The sequence below is a fragment of the Euleptes europaea genome, chromosome 7, assembly GCF_029931775.1.
Source record: "Euleptes europaea isolate rEulEur1 chromosome 7, rEulEur1.hap1, whole genome shotgun sequence".
NCBI lineage: Eukaryota > Metazoa > Chordata > Lepidosauria > Squamata > Sphaerodactylidae > Euleptes > Euleptes europaea.
In genome coordinates, this window is record NC_079318.1 from 90,585,623 (window position 1) to 90,609,565 (window position 23,943).

Here is a 23,943-nt window from a genome sequence, read left to right on the forward strand (position 1 = left end):
GCTGCCACCCCAGGATATCCCCTCCACCTGCTCCTCACCCCCCCTTCCCACAATCCCTTGAAGAAGGAGCACATGAACCACACAGCCAGGCCTGAAAATCCCTCATTTGCAGAGGCTGGTTATGTTTTATTATTATTTTTTTCTTATTTCCCCCCCTCTCGGTTGTATTTTTAATTTCACTTGTGGAAAACAAAAAAAATAAGCTGACAAGCAAAACCTTCCACCCACTGCCTGGCCCAGCGGGGTACCTGACGTTCTTTAAATAAGGGGAGGGGTGAAGAGATGGAGAGGCTGAGAAGGGTGGTGCGGTGGGTGGCCGGGAAAGGGGAGGGAGGGAGGGAACACAGCTTCCTGGTGCTAAAAAAAAAAACAGTACAGCATTTGCAGGAGCCAGGGCCCAGCACCAGGGGATGGACGGGCCTCGATTTGGTCAAGGAAGGGCTCGCGATGGGCCCTGCTACGCTTGCAGGGGGCCAAAAGAGTGCGTGGGGATGGAGGGTGCCATGTTACAAGCCGACCAAGGGCCCAGGATCGCTGGCTGGGGGGGGGGGGCTTATGAAGTGTGGAGAAAGGGGAAGAGGCCACCCAGCCGTCCAGTACACATTCACTGACCCTGGAATGCAGGCGCTGGGAGAATGGGCACCTCTCCCTTCCCAATCCTCCCCCAGCTCTGACTTGAGTCTTGGCGACGCCCACCGAGCCCGAACCCGGGGCGGGAATCTGTGCTAAGGAGGGGCCACGGTACACCCCCATTCCCCCCGCTAGAGACAAGCGTGAAGTCCATCCTTGATGCAAAGGGGGAGGGGGAGAGAGGAAGAAGGGTGGAAGCGGGGGGGCCCTGAGAGGAACGTTTTGGGAACAGCGAAGGGGCAAGCAGGCCTAGAAAAGGGGGGCAGAAAAGGGAGGGAGGGCGCAAGAGGGAAGGCGCCCAATCTCCTTTCGCAGGCAAGGAGGGACGCGGCAACCACATGCAGGGGGCAGGGAATGGACGTTGGGATGTGCACTGACTGAGCCACAGTGCCTGCACCACTGGGCCCGGAGAGAGACAAACACACAAACGCTGTCCTTCGCCCTCAGTTGGCTAGCTGCCAATCAAATGCCAATGTGTGGGGCGGGGGGGGGGGAAGAGAAAGGAAGCAGACAGAAGTCCTGGCCTGTCCACAGCACAGCCAGGAAGATCTGTGGGGCCACAGGAAAAGGGAGGCTGAAGGGGAACCGACGGAAGCCTTGCCCCGGGTCAGAAAAAAATATCTGAGTGGGAGAAGGACCGGGGTGCGAGGTGGGAAGAAGGACAGAAAAGGGAGCAAACAAAGACAGAAGAACCCACGGTCGCCCGGGCCTTACCCACAGCGGGCGAGCACAAGACCGTCTTCCCCACCCTCCCCAACCCATGTGGGGAAGCTTCCGTACTGTACAGAGCCCGTGCCCCCCACCCCCAAAGTTAAATGACCAAAAAAACCAAAAACCCAGAGAACAGGCCGAAGCTCAACAGCGCTCGGGGCAGCTGAGCTGGAAGGGGAGGGAGGCCCCGTCCCCCTCCGCCGAGGTATCATCCGGGAAAGCCACCTTCGGAGAAGAAAAAAAAGGCAGGGGAGGGGGCCGGACAGTATTCGGGAAGGGGCAGGCCCCCTCTCCCCGGCCTGCCCTGGACCCCCAAGCCCTACAATCACATGTCCCTCCTCCTCCTCAGCAGCAGCCGCCGCCTCCCTGTTTGACCGGAGTGCTGTCGATTTTCAGGTTGGGCCTGTCCCCGCCGGCTGTCGCCCCGGGGCCCATCCGCTTCTTGATCTCGGCCGCCATGGTCATGAAGGACTGCTCCACGTTGGTGGCGTTCTTGGCGCTGGTCTCCAGGAAGGGGATCCCGAGGGAGTCTGCGAATTCCTGCCCGGGGAGGGGGAAAAAACAGGAGCAGTTAAGAGGTGAGCGGGGGATGTGGGACGGGCCTGGCGTCGGCCCGAACTCAGAAACGGTTTTCCTCCGCTTGAGGGAGCATTTTGTAGACCTCGTGGTCGCGATATGGTCTCAGACACCTGAAGGCCAGAAACTGGAGCAGGTCTCCTGAGAAGGTCGACTTGGGATTTATTTATGTATTTCACTTATATCCCAACTTTCTTCCCAGTGAGGCTTCCGTCATTTTCTCCCATTTTATCCTCACAACAACCCTGTGATGTAAGTTGGGCTGAGAGCACGTTACTGGCCCCAGGCCACCCAGTAAGAAGAAGAGTTGGTTTTTATATGCCGACTTTCTCTACCACTTAAGGCACAATCAAACCGGCTTACAACTGCCTTCCCTTCCCCTCCCAACAGACACCCTGTGAGGTAGGTGGGGCTGAGAGAGCTGGGCTTTCCCAAGGTAACCCAGCTGGCTTCATTTGTAGGAGCGGGGAAACAAACCCGGTTCACCAGATTTGTATCTGCCGATCAGAGGATCATGCCTATTATACTAGGTGCCGTGGAACACAGGCAGGGCAATGCTGCTGCAGTCGTCTTGTGGGCTTCCTGGAGGCACCCGGTTGGCCACTGTGTGAACAGACTGCTGGACTTGATGTGCCTTGGTCTGATCCAGCAGGGCTTTTCTTATGATCTTATGCTATTAAATGTTGAGATGTCAGGTGAAGTCTGGCCAGCGCTCCCATGCTTGAAACGGTATTTAAGATCCGTTTACCTGGTGACAGCAGCTCAGCCAGGCAAGTTCTACTGGGCTTATTCTCCTGCTTATTCTCTCCATGACTTTGCACTTCTTATTTGCTTATTCTTTCCATGACTTTGCACTTCTTATTTTGACAGCTGTGCTTACAAAGGGCCCCAGTGCTGGAAGGCAGGATACACATTCCCTAAATAAATACAGCTTGTAGCGGCGTTGGGCACATATAGCCTTAAAATATATCACATGCTTGCAATGTATGTTAATTAAAGTTAGTCTCCTGCCGGGAGTATGGCATGTATAGCGGTGCAATGTTTTGGTGACACTGAAGGATAGAAGTTAGACAGGGGCAGAATGATTCTGGGCGCGTAGCCAATATGACCTTCACTAAAATAAACAAAGATCAGGCAGAAAAAAATTCATCTCTTTAAACCTGACTTTAGTGGGAGGTAATAGAGATTCATTGCGAGCATCGTTTTTCGCATCCTTTGAGAGACTTTCTCATCATATTATAATTAGCCATTTGTAGTTATCTAACTCGACATTGAGAATCTGATTGTTCATGTAAATCTATATCAGTTAATTATATAACCTTGCTGATATATTGAAGGAGAAATTTTGTTTAATATTTGAGATAGTTTTAAATCATTAAAAAGATTTCGTGCGAAGATTGTAATAGAAAACGGTTCCCATGGAGAAAAGGTATATAAGGGGTTGAAAATTGCAATTTCTTCTTCAACGGTCGCATTCCTCGAGGAAGTTGCAGATTAGACAGTTTCTTCTAGAAAAAGCAGCCCATTGCCCCTACTTTTAAACCACCCCATGGCCCGGAGACGGATCTGAAGGTAAGACCTTAACACCCATTGGGCCGGGGTGTCAATCTGAAAACCCAAAATAACCCAGACTGGAGGCCGCTTTAAAACTCCCAAGAACGAGCTCTTTTGAAGGAGGGCAGGAGACAAAGCTAAGAAGCTATGCAGGGTCAGCGCCGGTCAGTACTTGGATGGGAGGCCACCAAGGAAGCCCAGGGCTGCTACACAGAGGCAGGCAATGGCAAACCACCTCTGAACATCTCTTATCTTGAAAACCCTACGGGGTTGCCGCAAGCCAGCTACGACTTGACAGCACTTCCCGCCAATACCACCAGGACAGAAAACCACCATCACCCTTTGGAAATACCTGAAAGGCTGAGACGGGGTGGGTGGGGAACTCTGCCCCTGAAATAAACCCACTCCTCCACATGAGCGGCAGACGATAATCTGGTGAACCGGGTTGGTTTCCCCACTAATACACACGAAGCAGCTGGGTGACCTTGGGCTAGTCACACTCAGTCCCACCTACCTCACAGGGTGTCTGTTGTGGGGAGGGGAAGGTAAGGTGATTGTAAGCTGGCTGGATTCTCCCTTGAGTGGTAGGGAAAGTCGGCATATAAAAAACCAACTCTTCTTCAACTACCTGGTCCTTTTTTAACTGGAGATGCTGGGGATTGAACCTGGAGCCTTCTGCACGCCAAGCAGATGTACTACCTCTCAGCCACGGCCCCTCCTCACCTTGGCAGTCGTGTAGTCCACCACCTTCTTTGTGGTCAAGTCACACTTGTTGCCCACCAAGAGCTTGTTGACATTCTCACTGGCGTAGCGCTCGATCTCCTGCAGCCACTGCTTCACGTTGTTGTAGGATTCCTGCGAGGATTGAGCACGAAAAGCGGCAGGATGAGACCCGGAAGCAGCCCTGACTAGCTGCCGCCCCTTTCTGTGGCTTGTAGTTGCCGAAGGAGGAGCCAGGATGTGGCATCAATGTACTGCTTGCCAGTTGAATTTTATTTTATTCTGGGTGTTGCTGGTTTGTTAAGGTCTGTGACCACAACATGAATAAATCTGTCTCTGCATTGCTTGCCAGTGGGGGAACATTCTAACCTTCCAGGACATTCAGTTGCTGATTTAAGAGTAGCAGTTATCTTCCAAAGGGATTTCAATGGGAGATTAGGAAGAGAGACTGATGAATTACAACTAATTATGAAGCTCAAGGCATTCTCCTGGATTGAACGAAGACCTGGGATTCCTGTCTCATTACCAATGCTGATTTCTCCACGCCTACCACCCCTCTGCATATCACGCCTAATCCAATCACACCTGCTAATGTCATTTACCTGCTACTTACATTTACAGGCTATTGCCATTGGGTGTGTGAATTCACTCTAAAATTTATAGAATCAGTGTTGGAAGGATCATCTAGTCCAACCACCTGCTCAATGCAGGATCAACCTAGAGCATCCCTGACAAGTGTTTGTCCAGCCTCTGCTTAAAGATTGCCAGTGAGAGGGAGCTCACCACCTCCCTAGGTAGCCGCTTTCACTGTCGAACAACTCTTACTGTAAAAAAATTTTTCCCTAATATCCAGCCGGTACCTTTCCGCCTGCAATTTAAATCCATTATGGCGAGCCCTATCCTCTTCTCCACTTAAGGATAGATGGACTCAAATTCTAGCTGTATCTGAAGAAGTGAGCTGTGACTCATGAAAGCTCATGCCCTACCAGAAATCTCATAACCTACCAGAAATTTTGTCTTTAAGGTGCTACTGGACTCTTGCTCTTTCCCACTTGTAAGTAGTGTGTAGGTGTGGCTTGGCATGATGGGATGCTTGGCTAGCAAACGGGAAACCCCAAGAAATGGGGGGTAGTTTCATTGGCATGCGTGCACTATCCCAGCAATATTTTAAGAAGAAATATAGAGACTGGAGGTGGCAAACTGTTTAGCCAAGTCACAGATAGCCTAACTTCCAGCTAGAGAGAAGGGTTGACTGGCTAAGTGAAAGTCTCGGCAGCCCGGTGGAATTCCATTAAGTTGATGCCAGATGCAGAGCTGAGACTCAGGAGAATTTCTGCCTTAAGCACATTTCTAGCTCTCATCATTACGGGAATCTGCAAAAGGCATCAGGAAAAAGACAATCTCCACCTCCCTCATGGCTGGAAGCTGCAACTCTGCAAATAGAGTAAGGGGTATCCCTCTCTAGCAAGAGTCGATTGGCGCTAACTCTTTCGCCCCGCTATCACAGGACAAATGGCATTTGCTCTCTTCGTGCCTTATTAACACATCTGTAGATTAATCCGAAAGGCCATTAGAGGTGGGGGGAGGCGAGGGGATGGTATCTGGGAAGAGAAACCTTGGGATTCAACATACCTTGCAAAAGGTTGCATAAGAAATGCTTGGCTACAAACAGGAAACCCCAAGAAAGGAGGGTAGTTTCATAAGAAACAGCATTTTAAGCTCAATATTCTAAATGTGTGCCATAGGTAACAGGCCACATTCTGCAGAAATTGGGGAGGGGGTTGCTTTGAACTCCCACTAACCCTTTCCACCACTACCCTGGGGACCCCTCAGTCTTTCCTCACCCCACTCCCCACCCCTCTGTCCGCCACGCGGCTACGGCTCTACCTGATCCGTTACGTCGTACACCACGATGATGCCGTGCGCCCCTCTGTAGTAGCTAGAAGTGATGGTGCGAAACCGCTCCTGACCAGCTGTATCCCACTGGAGAGGGAAGAGAGGATAGGTCAGTGCAGAACCGTAAGGCTAGATACCTCAAACTGCATTATGAGTCTGTGGGCAGAGGTTTGTCTCCTTTTAATGTGTCTATAGCCCCAGGCTAGCCTGATCTTGTCAGATATCAGAAGCTAAGCCGAGTTGGCCCTGGTTAGTATTTGGACGAGTGACCTCCAAGGGGTGTGATGCAAAGGCAGGCAATAGCAAACCACTTCCAAACTTCTCTTGCCTTGAAAACCCAACAGCGGGGGTCAAACATAAGGCCTGTGGGCCGGATCCAGCCCTTTGAGAGCTCTAATCTGGCCCATGAGCCAGCCAAGCACCCCCAATCTGGACTGGCGAAGCATAGCCTGGTCCAACCAAGTGACATTTATGTCATATCTGGACCTCGCAACAATTGAGCGTGATGAGTTCAACACCCCTGCCCTACAGGGTCACCATCAGTCAGCTGTGATTTGACAGCACACAAAAAAGTGATTAAGTGCTAGGGAACAAATGGCTCATCTCCTTTCTCCGCCAGGAGTCAGCGAGCAGCCCAGGACAGAGCTAGGAACTATGGGGGAGGGGGGGTTGTTGTTTTAAATTTCCCACATCCTAGATTTCTTCTGAAACTTGTTCAGTTCCTCTGATCAGGTTATTGTTGCCTGCTGTCTACCAGATGCACTAACTGGATGATGATGATGGAGGAGGAGGAGGAGAAGAGTTGGTTTTTATATGCCGACTTTCTCTACCACTTAAGGGAGACTCAAACCGGCTTACAATCTCCTTTCCCTTCCCTTCCCTCCCCACAACAGACACCCTGCAAGGTAGGTGAGGCTGAGAGAGCTGTAACTAGCCCAAGGTCACCCAGCTTCGTGTGTAGGAGTGGGGAAACAACTCCAGTTTACCAGATTAGCCTCCACCACTTATGTGGAGGAGTGGGGAATCAAACTCGGTTCTCCAAATCAGACTCTACTGCTCCTAACCACTACACCACGCTGGAAGTAAAGGGACGATAATAAGCAAAGCAAGCAAACCCAAAATGGATGGGGAATGCCAATCTTGCACCCCAATAGCTGGAGAACCAAGCCTGGATAAAGCAATCCAGCCAAATGCGAGGTCCCTCAACTGCGAACAAGCAGTTGCGGCATTAAACTGCGCCAAAATTTGCAACTGCTGCTGCCAAGGCTAGATGGAAGGTGCAGGGCGCGCACCCTCCATTGTTGCTGGATCAGATTCCATTCACAATGCATTCCTCTTACACTTAGCATTTTCTGTTTCATGATTGTTCCAAGAATGCTTTAGTCAAAATAGCACCCCCAGGCACTTCACAACCAAGCAACGGCTGAAGCTCAAAACCACCTCGGGGTAATTCTTTGAGTCGTGAGAGTCACCCAGGTTTGGTAACGCCACTGAATCCCAGCTCAATTTGTCCCTCGAACTTGTACAGCAACCGAGAAGGTTAGACGTCTGGGTTTCTCTTCACCAGACGGTGAGGAATGATGTACAGAAAGAGGAGCCCCTTGCCCTATTCTCCGCCCCACCTAAACCAGTAATAACACTCAGACTTGCATGCATGTTACTGAGCAAACACCCATAACTCGTGTGAATATTCACTCAGTCCTCCTTACAAAAATCCTGCAAAGTAGGCCACATTTTGCAAAGCGGGGAGCTGTGGCTGTAAAACCAGTCGGCTTGCCCAGGGCCACAACAGAGGAGAGATTCAGACATGCTTGCCTCTGGGAGAAGGAGCCATTCCCCACCTTCTTGACTGGAATTCCTCCAGCCCATAGAATCATAGAGTTAGAAGGGGCTATACAGGCCACCTAGTCCAACCCACTGCTCAATGCAGGATCAGCCCAGAGCATCCCTGGCAAGTGTGCCTCCAGCTGCTGCTTGTAGACTGCCAGTGAGGGGGAACTCACCACCTCCCTAGGCAGCTCATTCCACTGATGAACTACTTTTACTGTAAAAATTTCCTAATGTCCACCCAGTACCTTTCCGCTGTAATTTATACCCGTTATAGTGAGTCTATATGTGGAGGAGTGGGGAATCCTATGCTGGCAACAGCAGCTCTCTGCCCTTCTCTAATCGACAGCCTTTCAAATACTTAAGGAGAGCAATCCTGTCCCCCCTCAACCTCCTCTTTCCAGACTGAACATTCCAAAGTCCCTCAGCCTTTCCTCATAGGGCTTGGTCCCAGTGAATAGTTTTATTTGCATTTAGCCATAGGCCATTACAAACACGTCAAGGATACCACAGATACGTAATAATAGGACACACAGGTTAATAAAATGCTGGATTGATAATAAAGATACATAATAAAACTATGCTAAATTGATGCATACGGAGAAAAAATAACTAGAAATTGCAGTGGTGTCCCAATCGGCCAGTGGGAGCAACCATTAAAATCAGCTCGAAGGATCAGCTCTCTCAGCCGTATTAAACCATATTTTCTTTGCCGCCAGAGCATACAGGGAAGTCCTATCAGAAACAAACCCATAGGTGTCTTTTAACAAGAATACTCATTTCTCAGCACTAGGACAAGTGTTTAGGCCAGAAAACAACTCGGCAAGAAATTCAGCCCTGGGTTGCTTGGTCCCGGTGTGACGCTATCTGTTCCTGTCTCAGGCGTAGCCATTCGTTGGCCCCTGCAGAGCTCCTGGGACACGGTAGTGCTGGGGAAGCTGCCCCAACCTTTTCCCACCCGCCCCGAAGCGTCCCCTCTCACTTCCAGGCATCCTCTGCCGTTTTCTGCGGGGCTAGCTCTGCTACCCGTTTTCAAATCCGAGGCGGGATGCGGGCACGGATTGGGTTGGCCAGCGGGATACTCACGATCTGCAACTTGATGGTTTTGCCGTCCAGCTCGATAGTGCGGATTTTGAAGTCCACCCCGATGGTGCTGATGTAGCTTTCTGTGTAGGTGTCATCCTAGGAAAGAGATTCCATTATCAAGGAGGAGACACAGACGGGAGCCTCTGCCCTTTTCTCACAATAGGCAACCCCCCCACCCGAGTTTCAACATGTGCTCACAGGCACAACAAACCCAGTAGGAGGGGCTGTGGCTCAGTGGTTTGGCATGCATCTGCTTGGCATGCAGAAGATCCCAGATTCAATCCCTGGCATCTCCAGTTACAGGTACCAGGAAACAGGTGATGTGAAAGACCTCTGCCTGAGACCCTGGAGAGCTATTGCCAGTCTGAGCAGGGGCCATCACTCAGTGGTAGAGCACCTGCTTGGAATGCAGAAGGTCCCAGGTTCGATCCCCAGCATCTCCAATTACAGGTATTAAGAAACAGGTGATGTGAAAGACCTCAGCCTGAGACCCTGGAGAGCGGCTGCCAGTCTGAGAAGACAATGTTGGTGCCTGATAGACCAAAAGGTCTGATTCAGTATAGGGCAGCTTCATATGTTCAGGTATGTAAATTTAGACAGCTCAGCTCTGTTTCTCTTCTTCATTCCCATCACAGGTCAACTCCCCACCAGACTCAGGTAGAAGCCTTTCACACCTGAACTTTTCATCCAGAGAGGCAGGGGATTGAAGCTGTGACCCTTCTTGCCCAGAAAATGGATGCTCTGTCACTCAGTCATGGCCCTTTCATGGATCTGAACATGAACACCAGACAAGCTTCTTCAGCACTACCAATTTTCCTAATTAGAGATGGGAAAGAACCTGGAAAATTTGGGACTCCCCCTCCAAAAAATCCCCCTCCCCCAAACTGGAAAATTCAGGAAGCACTGAAAAAACCTGTGAAATGTTTTCTCTAAAAACCTTGCCTTACAAAGGACTTCACTCATTCCAAATGTACAGTATGAAAAAGCCTGAGGACTTTATCAATTTTTCCAGTGGAAAAAATCTAGAAATTTTGGGGAGCACTGGAAAAAAAACTTACTATAGACATGCACAATGTTTTCAATAACTTTTTTTTAAAGCAAGTAATTTTGACAAAAATTAATATGCTATAATCATTAAACGCATATTACTAAAGAGTTCAGTGTTATAAAGTTTAGCCTAGCATCCAAACATGCTGGCTGTCCTCCCTACTGCGACTCTATAAGAGACTGTCCAAACAACAACCTTCTTTTTTTTACTAGAGAATTTGTTTTCTAACCTTCAACTTTTATTTTTTTCCTATCTCTCGGAGGGCAAAAATTAAAGACACGAACTATGGTAGTATAGCAGGGAGCAGACTTGCAACTCTTTCCCATGTGTTGTATAAGCATGCCATTTTTCTTATAAAAGGAAATATTTATAGTTTCAAATTTCATAAATATGCCAAATTGTACATATGCTAACGAAGTTATACATGATTTAATTTATGTTGTTAAATCAGTGAAAGAAGTTTAGGTTTGACAGGAAAGCAAGCAATTGCATATATGTTTTAATTCCCCCCAAAGTCTTCATGTTTTTTCCGACAAACAGTGGGGTGGGGTGGTTTCCCCCCCACAGCTTCAAATTTTCTGGAAATTTTACATCTCTATTCCCTATCAGTGTGCAGTTCTGAGGAAGCTTCAGGAATGTTTTAAAGTGGCAGGGGCTCTGCCCAACCGAGTGACAATTATCACTACCAGTTGGAGCAACCGAGCTAGAACAGGGGTGTCAAACTCAATTGTTAAGAGGGCCGGATATGAAATAAATGTCACTTGGTGGGGCCGGGCCATGCCTCACCAACCCAGTTCGAGAGGGGTGGGGGCTGCCTCAGCTGGTTCGTGGACCGAATAAGAGCCCTCAAGGGGCTGGATCTGTCCCCTGGGACTTATGTTCGACACCCAAGCCAGAAGGCCCAGCAGCCGACTCAATATAATACCAGACTGCAGCGTCATCTGCTGAAGCTGGAGGGTGAGAGATTCAAAACAAACAAAAGGAAGTATTTCTTCACACAACACATTGTTAACTTGTGGGGCTCCCTGCCCCAGGATGTGGTGATGGCTGCCAACTTGGAAGGCTTTAAGAGGGGAGTGGACATATTCATGGAGGAGAGGGCTATCCATGGCTACTAGTCATGATGCATCCCTATTCTCTCCAGGATCAGAGGAGCAGGCCTATTCTATTAGGTGCTGTGGTACACAGGCAGGACAATGCTGCTGCAGTGGTCTTGTTTGTGGGCTTCCCAGAGGCACCCAGTTGGCCACTGTGTGAACAGACTGCTGGACTTGCTGGACCTTGGTCTGATCCAGCATGGCCTTTCTTATGTTCTAATATAAACTCCAGCTGTGCATTTACTTTGGGAGAGGCACAGAGACCACAAGCTCTGCATGCTATAAGGTCAAACCCTGGCGTCTCCAGGTGTTCTCTGGCTGCAGCCTTGCAAGAGTGCAAGCTGCCAGCAGCTGATACTGACCTCAATGGAGCAAAAGGCCTGGAAGAATGTAAGGCAGCTTCATATAAGCTTTAGGGCCAACCCCGTTCGGGAAAGATTGTGTAGCCCTGATGTGTTTTCTGGGGAAATCGGAAAAATTTCTGGAAACTGTTCTGCTTCATATTTAAATAATGTCAGCAAAAATTTAAATAATGTTAGCAAAAGAAGGCAAAAATGCCATGTACAAGCCCTGGGGTTTGTCCGTGTTTCATATCCCACATTTAGCCCATCTAATATGACTGATTGGCAGCACAACAGCCCTGACAACTACAGGTAATTGTATTTACGTATGTGGGGTGGAAAATTTTCCGCCCAACATAAGTGGAATGGGCCCATGCCCCAGAATCCTCTGCACTGCAAAACAGAGGTTCCTTGGGAAGACAAGTTCATGCAGAAAGGGATTCCCGAAGGAAGAAAATTGGAAAGGTCCTAAACTACGCAAAGACCACTGAGTTACTCTCCCTGAACAGAGAAAGTGGGGACACCCAGCTTCTTCACGCTGAACATTTTTGCACATGTTCTGCTTCCATGGCAAGGGATAAGAGATTCCAAGGGATTAGTCACTGGTCTTGTGCCCTTTCCTCAGGCCCAAAATCCCCCAGAACAAGCTTTAGGGGGAAATCACTGAAAGGCAGCTCAGACAGGCCAGCGAGAAAAGCTACGGCTGTTCGTTTTGGTCAGTCGGGGCTCGATACTTACTGCAAATCGTAGCAAGAGGCAGGACTTCCCCACGCCGGAGTCACCAATCAAAAGCAGCTTGAACAGGTAGTCACTGGAAAACAGATGTGGTGTCAAGCAGTGGGTAACAGCTAGGTTACCTGGACCACAGAACGCTACTTTATCCTACCATTTGGTCCACATCAGTGTTTCCCAAACTTTTCAGGCCACCGCCCCCTTGGTTCCACAAACTCAACTCCTGCGTCCCCTACCCCATCCAACACCACAGTTGAAGGGGCCTATCTCTAGTGCCCCCCTGCTGCCCCCTTGCCTCTTAGTGCCCCCCTAGGAAATCCCACCGCCCCCCAGGGGGTGGTACTGCCCACTTTGGGAACCACTTGGTCTACATTAACTCTAGAAGCTGTGCCGGAATACACAGGGGACACTGATCATTCCCCTCTGGGATGCTTAGTTCAAATATTCCAAATCTCCCTAAAGGGGCCACAAGCACTGCCGGGAGATTCAGTTCCGCATCAGCGGGTGAGTCCTAATAAAAGATGTTACATCAATTGTGGTCTAGGAAGATTCTAGACTTCCCATAAAATTGAAGCTATCTTATAAAGCAGGAGAGAGTGAGAAAGAGACACCAGCCTTCAGAAGCTGGTGTCTACGTCTGAAGCTGCGTAGAACATTACCTGCAGCAGAAACCAAAGTGGACCACACATCCTGCTCAGGCCCACACTCCTGTGCTTAGTTCCCACAGTTTAATCACCCTTACTGCCCCTCTGCTGGCCGAGCCCATGCCCTCCCACACAAAATGCTCCTGAAACCCCAGAAACTGGAGAAGTTCATTAGCTGAAACGTGCATTTTGTGCATGCGCACACACAAGCACCCAGAACTCCAGATCACAGATTTCTTTTGAGGCACTGTTTAGAATTTTTGCTGAATGTCAACTGAACTTTGAGGAGCATCTGAAACTTCCGCTAGGCCAAATCAAATCTCATTTACTAGGAATTGTGACAAATATGGAGACAGGACATGCAAGACAACATGATGAGCCATGCTAGACTATACACATTTTGGTAAGCCGTGGTAGTCAATCTCTGCTCACCAGACTCTTTGCTTTCTTGGAAGGGGTGTGTGTAGCTTACATTATCATACTGGGTTTGTGAAGGCAATGGAAGGGGGCTTTGGAGGGGAGACCACCGAGGAAGTCCAGGGTTGCTCTGTTCATCTCTTGCCACGAAAGACCCATAAGCGGTCGCCATAAGTCAGCGCTTCACACAGAGATGGGGGCTCTGTTCAGTCCCCATGGCTAGTAGCTATTGACGGGCTTCACCTCTACAAATCTGCCTAACCCCCTTTTAAAGCTGTCTACAACTCGTGGCCATGGCTACCTCCACCAGCGGTAAATTCAATAGTTCAATAATTCCTTGGAGTATTTATTTGTTTGTTTTGACTTCTACCCTGCCCTCAATCCCCGGCGGAGCTCAAGGTGGGTTATTTATTTTAGGGGGGTGAACGGCACAAGCCGTGGACAGATGCGCTCCCTCACAGGTAAATTGCTGTGGGCCATCATTACTCCCACACCGCTGTTAGACATTAACTACCGGCTGCGCTAACCCGCGTTCGCAAACCCCATGCAAGCTGCAGCTCCAGAGGTTTTGAAACTAGACACGGTCAGCATGACCGCGAGGGAAGCAGAGCCAAAACGGCAGCGTAGACTTGCAAGGCCTCCAGAACGAACCAACGAGGCCCATCACACCAAGCAGTCTAACAAAACCGGCCCCCAGCCAGCGTGGTGCAGTGATTAAGAGCGGTGGTTTGGAGCGGTGGACTCTACTCTGGAGAACCGGGTTTGATTCCCTACTCCTCCACATGAGCAGCGGAGGATAATCTGGTGAACCGGGTTGGTTTTCCCGCTCCTCCACATGAAGTCAGCTGGGTGACCTTGGGCCAGTCACAGTTCTCTCTGAATTCTCTCAGCTTCACCTACCTCACAGGGTGTCTGTTGCGTGGAGGAGAAGGGAAGGTGACTGTAAGCTGGTTTGATTCTTCCTTAAGTGGTAGAGAAAGTCAGCATATAAAAACAAACCTTCTTCCCACTGGGTCACTGTATATTATCACATAATCACACTGGAACACCTTCCCCCCCCCCCCGCTTTTCGAGCATGCGTGTTCTGACACACACCCCCCAATATATTTGAAGGCCTAGCTCAACTGGCTAAAATCTAAGCACTTTCTTGGCAATAATCATTTTTTAATTCTATCAGGGCCCCCGCAGGATCCCGGTGGGGACCAGCCATACCCTGGAGACTATACCGAGCCGGCTGCTTGGTATCTCGCTGTTCTCTCCCGTGCAAACTCTACCAAGCATCGGGGAGGAAGGAAGTTTCTTCACTGGACTGCTTGGCAAGCACGTTGTGGAGAAGCGACAGGAAGTGGGCCGGTCAGGAGACTGTGTGCTAACCCTTTTTCTGATTAAGCACCATGGGGAAGGACACTCTCTCTTCATCTTCTGGAGAAAGAGGCAAGAGGATTCACAAAGCCACAGGGGCCGGTGGGATGAGTCACACGCTTGGGTGGATCCTACAAACGGGCTCCCGTTCTCAGACTTATCTTGAGACTTTTCAATTAAGGGCGGGGTTGGGGTGGGTAGGAGAGAATGGTGATCTTCAGCACCGGGACAAGAAGATCCTGGTCTCTTGGGATTCAGCAAACAATAAAACCGACTTCAGACATTTTGCCTGAACTAAAGGTCACCCTGATTTTACTGAACCTGAGCTGGAAAGCTCATCACGGGCCTTTCGTGTCTCTCTATAGTCTATCACAATGCAGAACCCAAGGGTAGACCACCCAGTGCTCAACGAGAGACATACAGATGCCAGGAGATGCGGATGGGGGCTGCAAAGGAATAGATCACAAAAACAAAGCACGGAAGTCTAGAGTTTAAAGGGAAGGAGAACAGCCCCCCCCCCACACACAGTTCTGAAGAACCGGGATGGGACACCGTCATATGACCCCAGTAGTGTCCTGAAGGGGGATTCTACTCTGAAAAGCTCTTCAAAACAGTCAGTGTTCCAGGGTAGATCAAGGGTTGTGATGACCATGTAGTGCAGTCCTCCACACGCAACAAAACCCACCTCCCCATTTTAAGAGAACATCCCTTCTTTCCAGAACTCTGACCTTTGCATTTATTTCATCCTTTCATTTAGAAGAAGAAAAGTTGGTTTTCCGACTTTCCCTACCACTTAAGGAAGAATCAAAGTGGCTTGCAATCACCTTCCCTTCCCCTCCCCACAACAGACACCCTGTGAGGTAGGTGGGGCTGAGAGAGTGTGACTAGACCAAGGTCACCCAGCTGGCTTCATGTGGAGGAGTGGGGAAACAAACCTGGTTCTCCAGAACAGAGTCCACCGCTCCAAACCACCGCTCTTAACCACTACGCCACACTGGCTCTATCCTGCCTTTCACCCCAAACAGGACCTGAACCGGCTTATGTCGCCCTCTTCTCCTCCATTTTATGGTCGCAATAATTTTAAGAGGATGGTTAGGCTGAGAGGTTGTGACTGACCCAAGGTCATCCAGCAAGTTTCCACAGCAGGGTGGGGATTCAAACCCGGGTCCCTTAGATCCTACTCCAACACTTGAGCCATTTACACCATGTAAAATAGGGGTGCCAAACATATGGCCTGGAGGCCGGCTCAGGTTCCTTGAGAGCTCTTATCCAGCCCGTGACCCAGCCACCACCCAGTCCTGATCTGGGCTGGTGAGCCCGCTGTGAGCTTGCCAGCTGAGGTAACCACCCCCACCCCCACCCCCGATCTGGGCTGGCAACGCATGGCCGGGCCTGACCAAGTGACATTTATGTCATATCCAGTGCTCGTAACAAATGAGTTCAACACCCCCGATATAAAAGGACATGAGATCCCTTCGACACTATAATTAGCATTCCAAACTTCTGTCAGATCATTATAACTCAGGCCTGTAATGCACAAAAGTACCACCATTGGTACCAAAAATTCAGAAGCCCCAGCTCCCACGATGGTTTCTAGGTCCTGCAACCTTTACCCGAGAGAGCTCCAGCTGCACCCCCCCCCCCCAAAAAAAAACAAGACTCCCAAGCAGAACATCAGACTTAACATTGGCTGGGTTTCCATAATACGGCACTCTGCAATCCTCACATAGCGCTGAGGTTTCAAAATGCTTCCCAAAACATGAGTACATTAATCCCCACAACAGCCCTGAAAAGTAGGTCAGTAGTATGATCTGCACATTGTGTTCTGGGAGGGTGAAAAGAACAGCGCCTCGCCTAAGGCCGCCCAATTAGCTGGCAGTACAAGGCAGGATTTTGAAGCTGGGACCTTCCAGGTCCTACAGCTTAGGCACCTTACTAACGCCAGCTGCCTACAGCTGTGCTCAGCGCTTGTCAGGTTACAGTGCTGCAGCTACCCATTGGAAAGGGATTTCGTCCGTAGCCTCCTCAGTCATAGAGAAGCATTTCTGGAACTGGCCTTAAAGCAGCCATTAACATATAAATATATAGACAGATATATAATATATTAATGGCTGCTTTAGAAGAGTAGGTTTTTATATGCCGACTTTCTCTACCACTAAAGGGTGACTCAAACCGGCTTACAATCACCTTCCCTTCCCCTCCCCACAACAGACACCCTGTGAGGTAGGTGGGGCTGAGAGAGATGTGACTAGCCCAAGGTCACCCAGCTGGCTTCATGGGGAGGAGTGGGGAAACAAATCCAGTTCACCAGATTAGCCTCCGCTGCTCGTGTGGACATGTGGGGAATCAAACCCGGTTTTCCAGATCAGAGTCCACGGCTCTTAACCATTATGCCACGCTGGCTCTCTTTAGGCCAGTTCCAGCATCTCTCTTCTATGGTTTGCATGTGGACATGCGTGTGTACACATACACGGGCTACATACAGGAGGCCCCCAATTTAATCTCTGGCATCTCCAGATAAAGGTTCTTAGGCAGCGGGCACTTCAGAAACACTCGGAGATCTGTTGCCAGTCAGAGGACACTGACCAAGACAGGCAAGGCATCCAATTCTGCACAAGGTGCATTCACATGTTCATACCCTATACTGGGTAACTGTGATAAACCAAGCACCCTGGAGCTAACGAACAAAGCTCTTCTGGTTTACAGAAGCTGTTCACCTGACGATATAAAAGCTGGGCGCAGCTCTCTCTTCCCTTCCTTCTCCCTCAGGTCCAGGACACTCTGGGAAATGGAGTCCTCCAACGACCTGCTACCTGATGTACTCTGTGAACTTAGACATATCATGAGAGGGGGGCCCGAAAGAGCTGCGCCCATGCATGGCTCTTGTGGCCCTTTCTTGCATGCCCAGGGAAATCACAATCGCCACTTTGGGGTCAGGAAGCAATTTTCCTCCAGGCCAGAAATTCTGGAGAGGGTGGGTGTGCTTTTTTTGCCATCTTCTGGGCATGGAGTAGGGGTCACTGGGGGTGCGGGGGGGAGGGAGTTGTGAATTCCCTGCATTGTGCAGGGGGTTGGACTAGATGACCCTGGTGATCCCTTCCAACTCTATGATTCTACCCTGTGCTTCTCCCAAAACTCCTCCACGTTATGGGCTGAACAGCATTGTAAGAAAGGATGCCACAGGTGACCAGTCGCTTGGCCTTTCTATCAGCGGAAGAGAGCCAGAGATGGAAGGAGAAACACAGCAGAAAGGAATGCCATGCTTATTCGACCACTGGCCTGATCCAGCAGGGCTCTTCTTTCGTTCTTACAATCCTAGGCTCATCAATGAACTCCAGATATGCAGCTAGCTTTCTCCTTCCATTGGTAACGTCTGGAACTAACAGCTAGATTCAAGTCCAGTAGCACTACAGAGGCCAAGAAGATTTCCAGGGTATAAGCTTTACAGAGCCAAAGCTCCCTGTGTCAGATAGGAGTCAGAATGGAGATCTCCGAGTCCTTACAGCCCAGTCAGAAGGTGGGAGGGGTGTTGCAGAGAAGGAACTCAGGATGCAAAGGTACAATGGGCATAGTAATCAGCCTGATTAGAGTGGAGGGGTGGCACAATTTCAAGAGCCAAAGTTCAGCACCCTTACACATGCTGGCATCTTGGGAGGGGGAATTGACAGCTGGGTTCTGATAAAAAAAATATCCACTGGCAGAGACCGAGGAATTACAAGATACCAGCTTTGTACACAGATGACACTTGCTACTGTTAAAGAGGCCTATTGACCAGAAGAAGGGAGAAAAAGAACAGCCTCAAGCCAGTGGGTATGCACACATGTCAAAATGTTCGTTTTATGTATGAAACTCTCAAAAGTTCTTCATGTCGGTGAAAATTAAAGACTTAAAAGCAGAGGCACAAAGAAGAATTTCTCTTTTACAGAAGTCAGTGCCCAAACACCTGCGCTGTTCTTGATGCGACTCTTACCTTAGTAAGGTCTGAGCTTTCCCTTTGGCAGGGTACCGCAACTGGAGATAAGCATATTTTACAATGCCAGAAAAAAAGGCCTGGAATAACCCCACATGGCTTGCCTGAATGTAATTCTTGGTTATGTGAAAAACAAAAAGAGAGAGAGAATAGCCACATACCCTTTTAAAAAAAGTACATGAATGGTACAGAAGCAACGCCCTGCCACCAGAATAACATCTACAGAAGACAAGTAGTAGAAGAAGAAAAATTGGTTTATATATGCCGACTTTCTCCACCACTTAAAGAATCCTCAAACCGGCTTACAATCACCTTCCCCTCCCCACAACAGACACCCTGTGAGGTAGGTGAGGCTGAGAGAGCTGTGACTAGCCCAAAGGCCACTCAGCTGGCATCATGGGGAGGAGCGGGGAAACAAATCCAACTTCAGTGTTCACACACCTCAGCGTTAGCCCATTAAGCGTTAACATCCTGGTGTACCAGAACCTACTTGTGGTCAGGTAAGTGGATGACGGTAGGCAAAAGAGGGATCCCACAGCAGTCGTTGTAAACAGCAAACCAACAGAGCGCACAACCAAGTGGGGCAAGAGCCCTTGAGGTGAGAATCAGGCCGCAGAGATTGGGGGGATGGAAGATTTTAGACTTATCTAGGTAGAGATATCACAGGCTACTCCCAAACAGGGAGAACAAGGCAAAAGTGTGGGGTCTTGCATGCCTGATCCTATGCATCTTCATTCAGAGGCCATTTATGAATAGGAGGTTTTTTGCCTTGGACTTGGTGCTCTCTAGATGCACATTTTCCCCATCCGAACTCTCAAAACTCAAAAATAAGCCGCGGTGCAGTTTTGAGAATTTGGATGGGGAAAACGTGCATCTAGAGAGTGACAAATCCAAGGCAAATCCTCCAATGCACAAATGGCCAGAGAGAAGCCCCACCAAACTCAACAGGACTTCCTCTTGAGTAAAGGCTTGCCTTCCTATCCAACTCGAGTTTTTTTGGGGGGCGGGGAAAGAAAAGGCACATCTCTCCTCCGTGAGTTAAGTAACACTTACTTGTTTTAAACGCACACACTTAACAGGTGACCTCAATTTCCCCCCCAGAACAGCTTACAAAGCCTTACATTTGACAGTGGGGGAGGGAGGTGTATTTTAGGAGCACGAACAACCCACACAGGCTCTTGGGAAACACATAAATAAGATACATTAATTGGAAGTAGAAACGAGCAAGAGTCCAGTAGCACCTTAAAGACTAACAAGAATATTGTCGAAGGCTTTCACGGTCAGAGCTCATTGGTTCTTGTAGGTTATCCGGGCTGTGTAACCGTGGTCTTGGAATTTTTTTTCCTGACGTTTCGCCAGCAACTGTGGCAGGCATCTTCAGAGTAGTAACACTGAAGGACAGTGTCTCTCAGTGTCAAGGGTGTAGGAAGAGTACACCCAAACCCAACCCCTTTCTGACTATATATTACTCTTCCTACACCCTTGACACTGAGAGACCCTGTCCTTCAGTGTTACTACTCTGAAGATGCCTGCCACAGTTGCTGGCGAAACGTCAGGAAAGAAAATTCCAAGACCACGGTCACACAGCCCGGATAACCTACAAGAACCAACTAACAAGAATATTTTCTGGCAGGGTATGAGCTTTCGTGAGCCACAGCTCACTTCTTCAGATACAGCTAGAAGGTGAATCCATCTGTCTTTAAGTAGAGGAGAGTGAAGACAGATGGATTCCCATTCTAGCTGTATCCGAAGAAGTGGTATCTGAAGAAGTGGCTCACGAAAGCTCCTACCCTGCCAGAAAATATTCTTGTTAGTCTTTAAGGTGCTACTGGACTCTTGCTCTTTTCTACTACTGCAGGCCGACTAACACGGCGACCCACTGTGAATTAATTGGAAGGAAACTGAAAATGTGATGGGTTCGGTGGGGGGGGGAAGAGAGAGACACACACAGGTTAAGAGGACAAAAACTGCATGTGGGGGGTTATTAATCCCCTTGATAACTGTACGTAGGGGGTTATTAATTACCAGAAAAGGGAAGGGTGGTGGGGAGGGAAGCAAGAGAAGGGCAAAGGAGGAGAGGCCCATATAATGTAGAGACACAGCATTGGAGAAGGGCGAGCATCATTTGGCTCATGTCATTCTCTCCCCCCTCCATGCTTGTATCCCCCAAGATGGGGAAAGATATACAGGCAACTCCCCCCCCCCACAGCCCCATAGAGCGGGGCGGGGCAGGGGCTGGGCCTAGGCTTCCCTGGGGGGGGGGAGTTCAGGATTTGGCGCCTCCCCTCCCCACACTGGCCGGAAAAAGGGGGTGGGTGGTGTGTGTGTGGGGGGGACACTCACTACTCGGGGTTCATGGCGGCTCCTCCACGGTAGGTCGGCGGCTGGCTCGCTGCTCCCCTCCTCCTTCCTCCCTGGCTGGGTCCGGTCGCTCCCTCACGCAAGATGGCGGCGGCTCCCTCCTCCCCTCTCTCCCTCCCTCAGGCGCGACTTTATCACTGCGCAGGCGCGGCTCGCGGGGCGCTCTGGGAAAGGTAGTCTCCCCCCCCCTCCCCGCACACACCGAGAGAGCGAGGGTTCGCCGCCTTCTTTCGGCCTCAGCCGCCGGGGACGCTTCGCGGGCCGCGCTGCATTGTGGGAAAGAGAGTCCCGAGCCCTCGCGTTCGAGTTTACAATCACGTGGTGGGAGGGAGCCACTCTTCCCCCCCCACCAACGCCTCGCAAGGGCCTCCGGGAGATGTAGTCCGCGCTGCAACAGCCGAATGAGCAAAAGTGTAGCAGACTCTCCCTGCCCGAGTACAAACAGCAAGAGTCCAGGAGCACCGTCAAGACTAACAAAATTTCTGGCGAGGTGTGAGCTTCTCTGAGTCAGAGCTCACTTGTTCAGATACACCTAGAACGTGATTCCATCGATCCCTAAGTAGAGGGGTTGCCAGGTCCCTCTTCGCCGCCGGCGGGAGGTTTTTTGGGGGGCGGAGCCTGAGGAGGGCGGGGTTTGGGGAGGGGAGGGACTTCAGTGCCATAGGTTTCGCCCCAAAAAACATCCCGCCAGTGGCGAAGAGGGACCTGGCAACCCTACTCCCAACTACAGAGATCAGTTTCCCATTAGGGTTGCTTCTTAGGTTAGGTTAGGAAATTCCTGCAGACTTGGGGGCGGAGCCTTGGGAGGGCGAGGTTTGGGGAGGGAAGGGACACCAGCAGGGAATAATGCCACAGAGCCCACCCTCCAAAGCAGCCCTTTTCTCCAGGGGAACTGATGCCTGTAGTTTGGAGACCAGTTGTAATTCTGCACCCTCGCCCGGAGGTTGGCAACAGTAGTTCACCTGGAGGGAAAGGCTGCTTTGGAGGGTGGAGTCTATTATATTATACTAGGGTTGCCAATCTCCAGGAAGTAGCAGGAGACCTCCTGCTATTACAATCCAGCCGATAGAGATATTCCCCTGGAGAAAATGGCTTCTTTGGCAATTGGACTCTATGGCATTGAAGTCCCCCCTCCCCAAACCCCACCCTCGTCAGGCTCCACCCCAAAAACCTCCCGCTGGTGGCGAAGAGGGACCTGGCAACCCTGTATTATACCCTTCTGAGATCCCTCCCCTCCTCAAACCCTCCCTCCGCAGGCTCCACTCCTCAGATATCCGGGTATTTCCCAACCCAAAGCTGGCAACCCCATTTGGAAGGTTCACTCTCTGACATTACACCCTGCTAGGGTTGCCAACCTTCAGGTACTAGCTGACGATCTCCTGCTATTACAACTGATCTCCAGCTGATAAGAGATCAGTTCACCGGGAGAAAATGGCCTCTTTGCCCATTGGACTCTATGGCATTGAAGTCCCTCCCCAAACCCTGCCCTCCTCAGACTCCACCCCCAAAACCTCCGGCTGGTGGTGAAGAGGGACATGGTAACCCTTCACCCTGCTGAGGTCCCTGCCCAAACCCCACTCTCCCCAGGCTCCACTCCTCAAATCTCCAGGAATTTCTCAACCTGGAGTTGGAAACCTTGCCTCCTTCCCACCAAGCAGCCAACCTACCGTTATCTGCCCTTCTGTCTTAAGCTTTCCGCTTCCCCCCATACACACACACATAGGAACACTACGGTATTTTTCCACAGTGGGGAACAAAGCAGCTTACATTATTCTCCTCTCCTTTTTAGCCACACAACAACCCTGCGTGGTAGGTTAGGCTGAAAGTATGTGACGGGTCCAAAATCACCCAGTGAGCTTCCACAGCAAGCCGGGGATTTGAACCTGGGTCTTCCAGACCCTGCTCTGAAGCTCTAACCGCTACCCCACACTGGCTTTCATAGGGGAGCTGCTGTTGAACAGTAGGAAGCAGCCAGGTCTAGTTGAGCCATGCAAGTCAGGTGGCATCAAGTCACCCAGAGGTTGCAGCCAGGCCTAGGGTTGCCAACCTCCAGGTGGGACCGGGAGATCCCCCAGAATTACAATTGAATTCCACAGTGGGTAGCCGTGTTAGTCTGTCTGCAGTAGTAGAAAAGAGCAAGAGTCCAGTAGCACCTTAAAGACTAACAAGAATATTTTCTGGCAGGGTATGAGCTTTTGTGAGCCACAGCTCACATCTTCAGGTATCTGGACTCTTGCTTAAGTTATCTGAAGAAGTGAGCTGTGGCTCACAAAAGCTCATACCCTGCCAGAAAATATTTTTGTTAGTCTTTAAGGTGCTACTGGACTCTTGCTCTTTTCTACAACTGAACTCCAGATTGCTTTGATCGCAGCCCCTTGGAGAAAATGACTGCTTTAAAGGGTGAACTCTATGGCATTATACTCTGCTGAGGACTCTTCCCTCCCAAACCCTTCCCCCCTTCCACAAAATCTCCAGGAGTTTCCCAACCTGGACGTGGCAACCCAAGTCAGGGGCCAACCAGAAGCTTTGCTGTGCAAAAGCTCCACTTGGCCCCACCCACTTTCTAAAAACCTTTGGTGGGCATCGAGAAAAGCAAGTGCGTGGTGACCATGGGCTCCATGTTGGGGACCCGGCTGTAAACCATGTGCAGTACAGTTCTTTTCCCCTCCAAGAAGGCTCAGAAGGCTAGCCATCTTTAAAATCCCAGTAAAGGACAAACAGGCAAAACAAAAATCTTCTCTTGTAACAGGAGGTTCCTTTTTTTATTTCTACAGCAACATAATTAAATACAGAGCAAAACTTTCCCCCATCCTATTCATTCCCCCCCCCCCTTGAGCAGCTATCAAGCCCTCTGCTCAAACTCAGCGACCCCGGGCTCTTCCCGTGACAAGGGTCTTTCCTTGTACACAGACAGAGTCCACGGCCTCTTTGAAGGATGTCTCCCCATCAGCTGTAATCAGGGAAGAGGGCT

General features: G+C 50.0%; 1 protein-coding gene across 1 annotated transcript; it reads right to left on the reverse strand.

Annotated features, from left to right (window-relative positions):
* Positions 1–1,649: 1,649 nt before the first annotated feature.
* Positions 1,650–21,078, reverse strand: RAB1B (RAB1B, member RAS oncogene family). Its single transcript, XM_056852860.1, has 6 exons — positions 20,955–21,078; positions 12,225–12,297; positions 9,001–9,096; positions 6,079–6,174; positions 4,195–4,326; positions 1,650–1,881 (listed from the first exon to the last, which is right to left on the reverse strand). Exons 1-6 carry the CDS (start codon positions 20,966–20,968, stop codon positions 1,687–1,689), a joined length of 606 nt encoding a protein of 201 aa, XP_056708838.1. The 5' UTR covers positions 20,969–21,078; the 3' UTR covers positions 1,650–1,686.
* Positions 21,079–23,943: the final 2,865 nt, after the last annotated feature.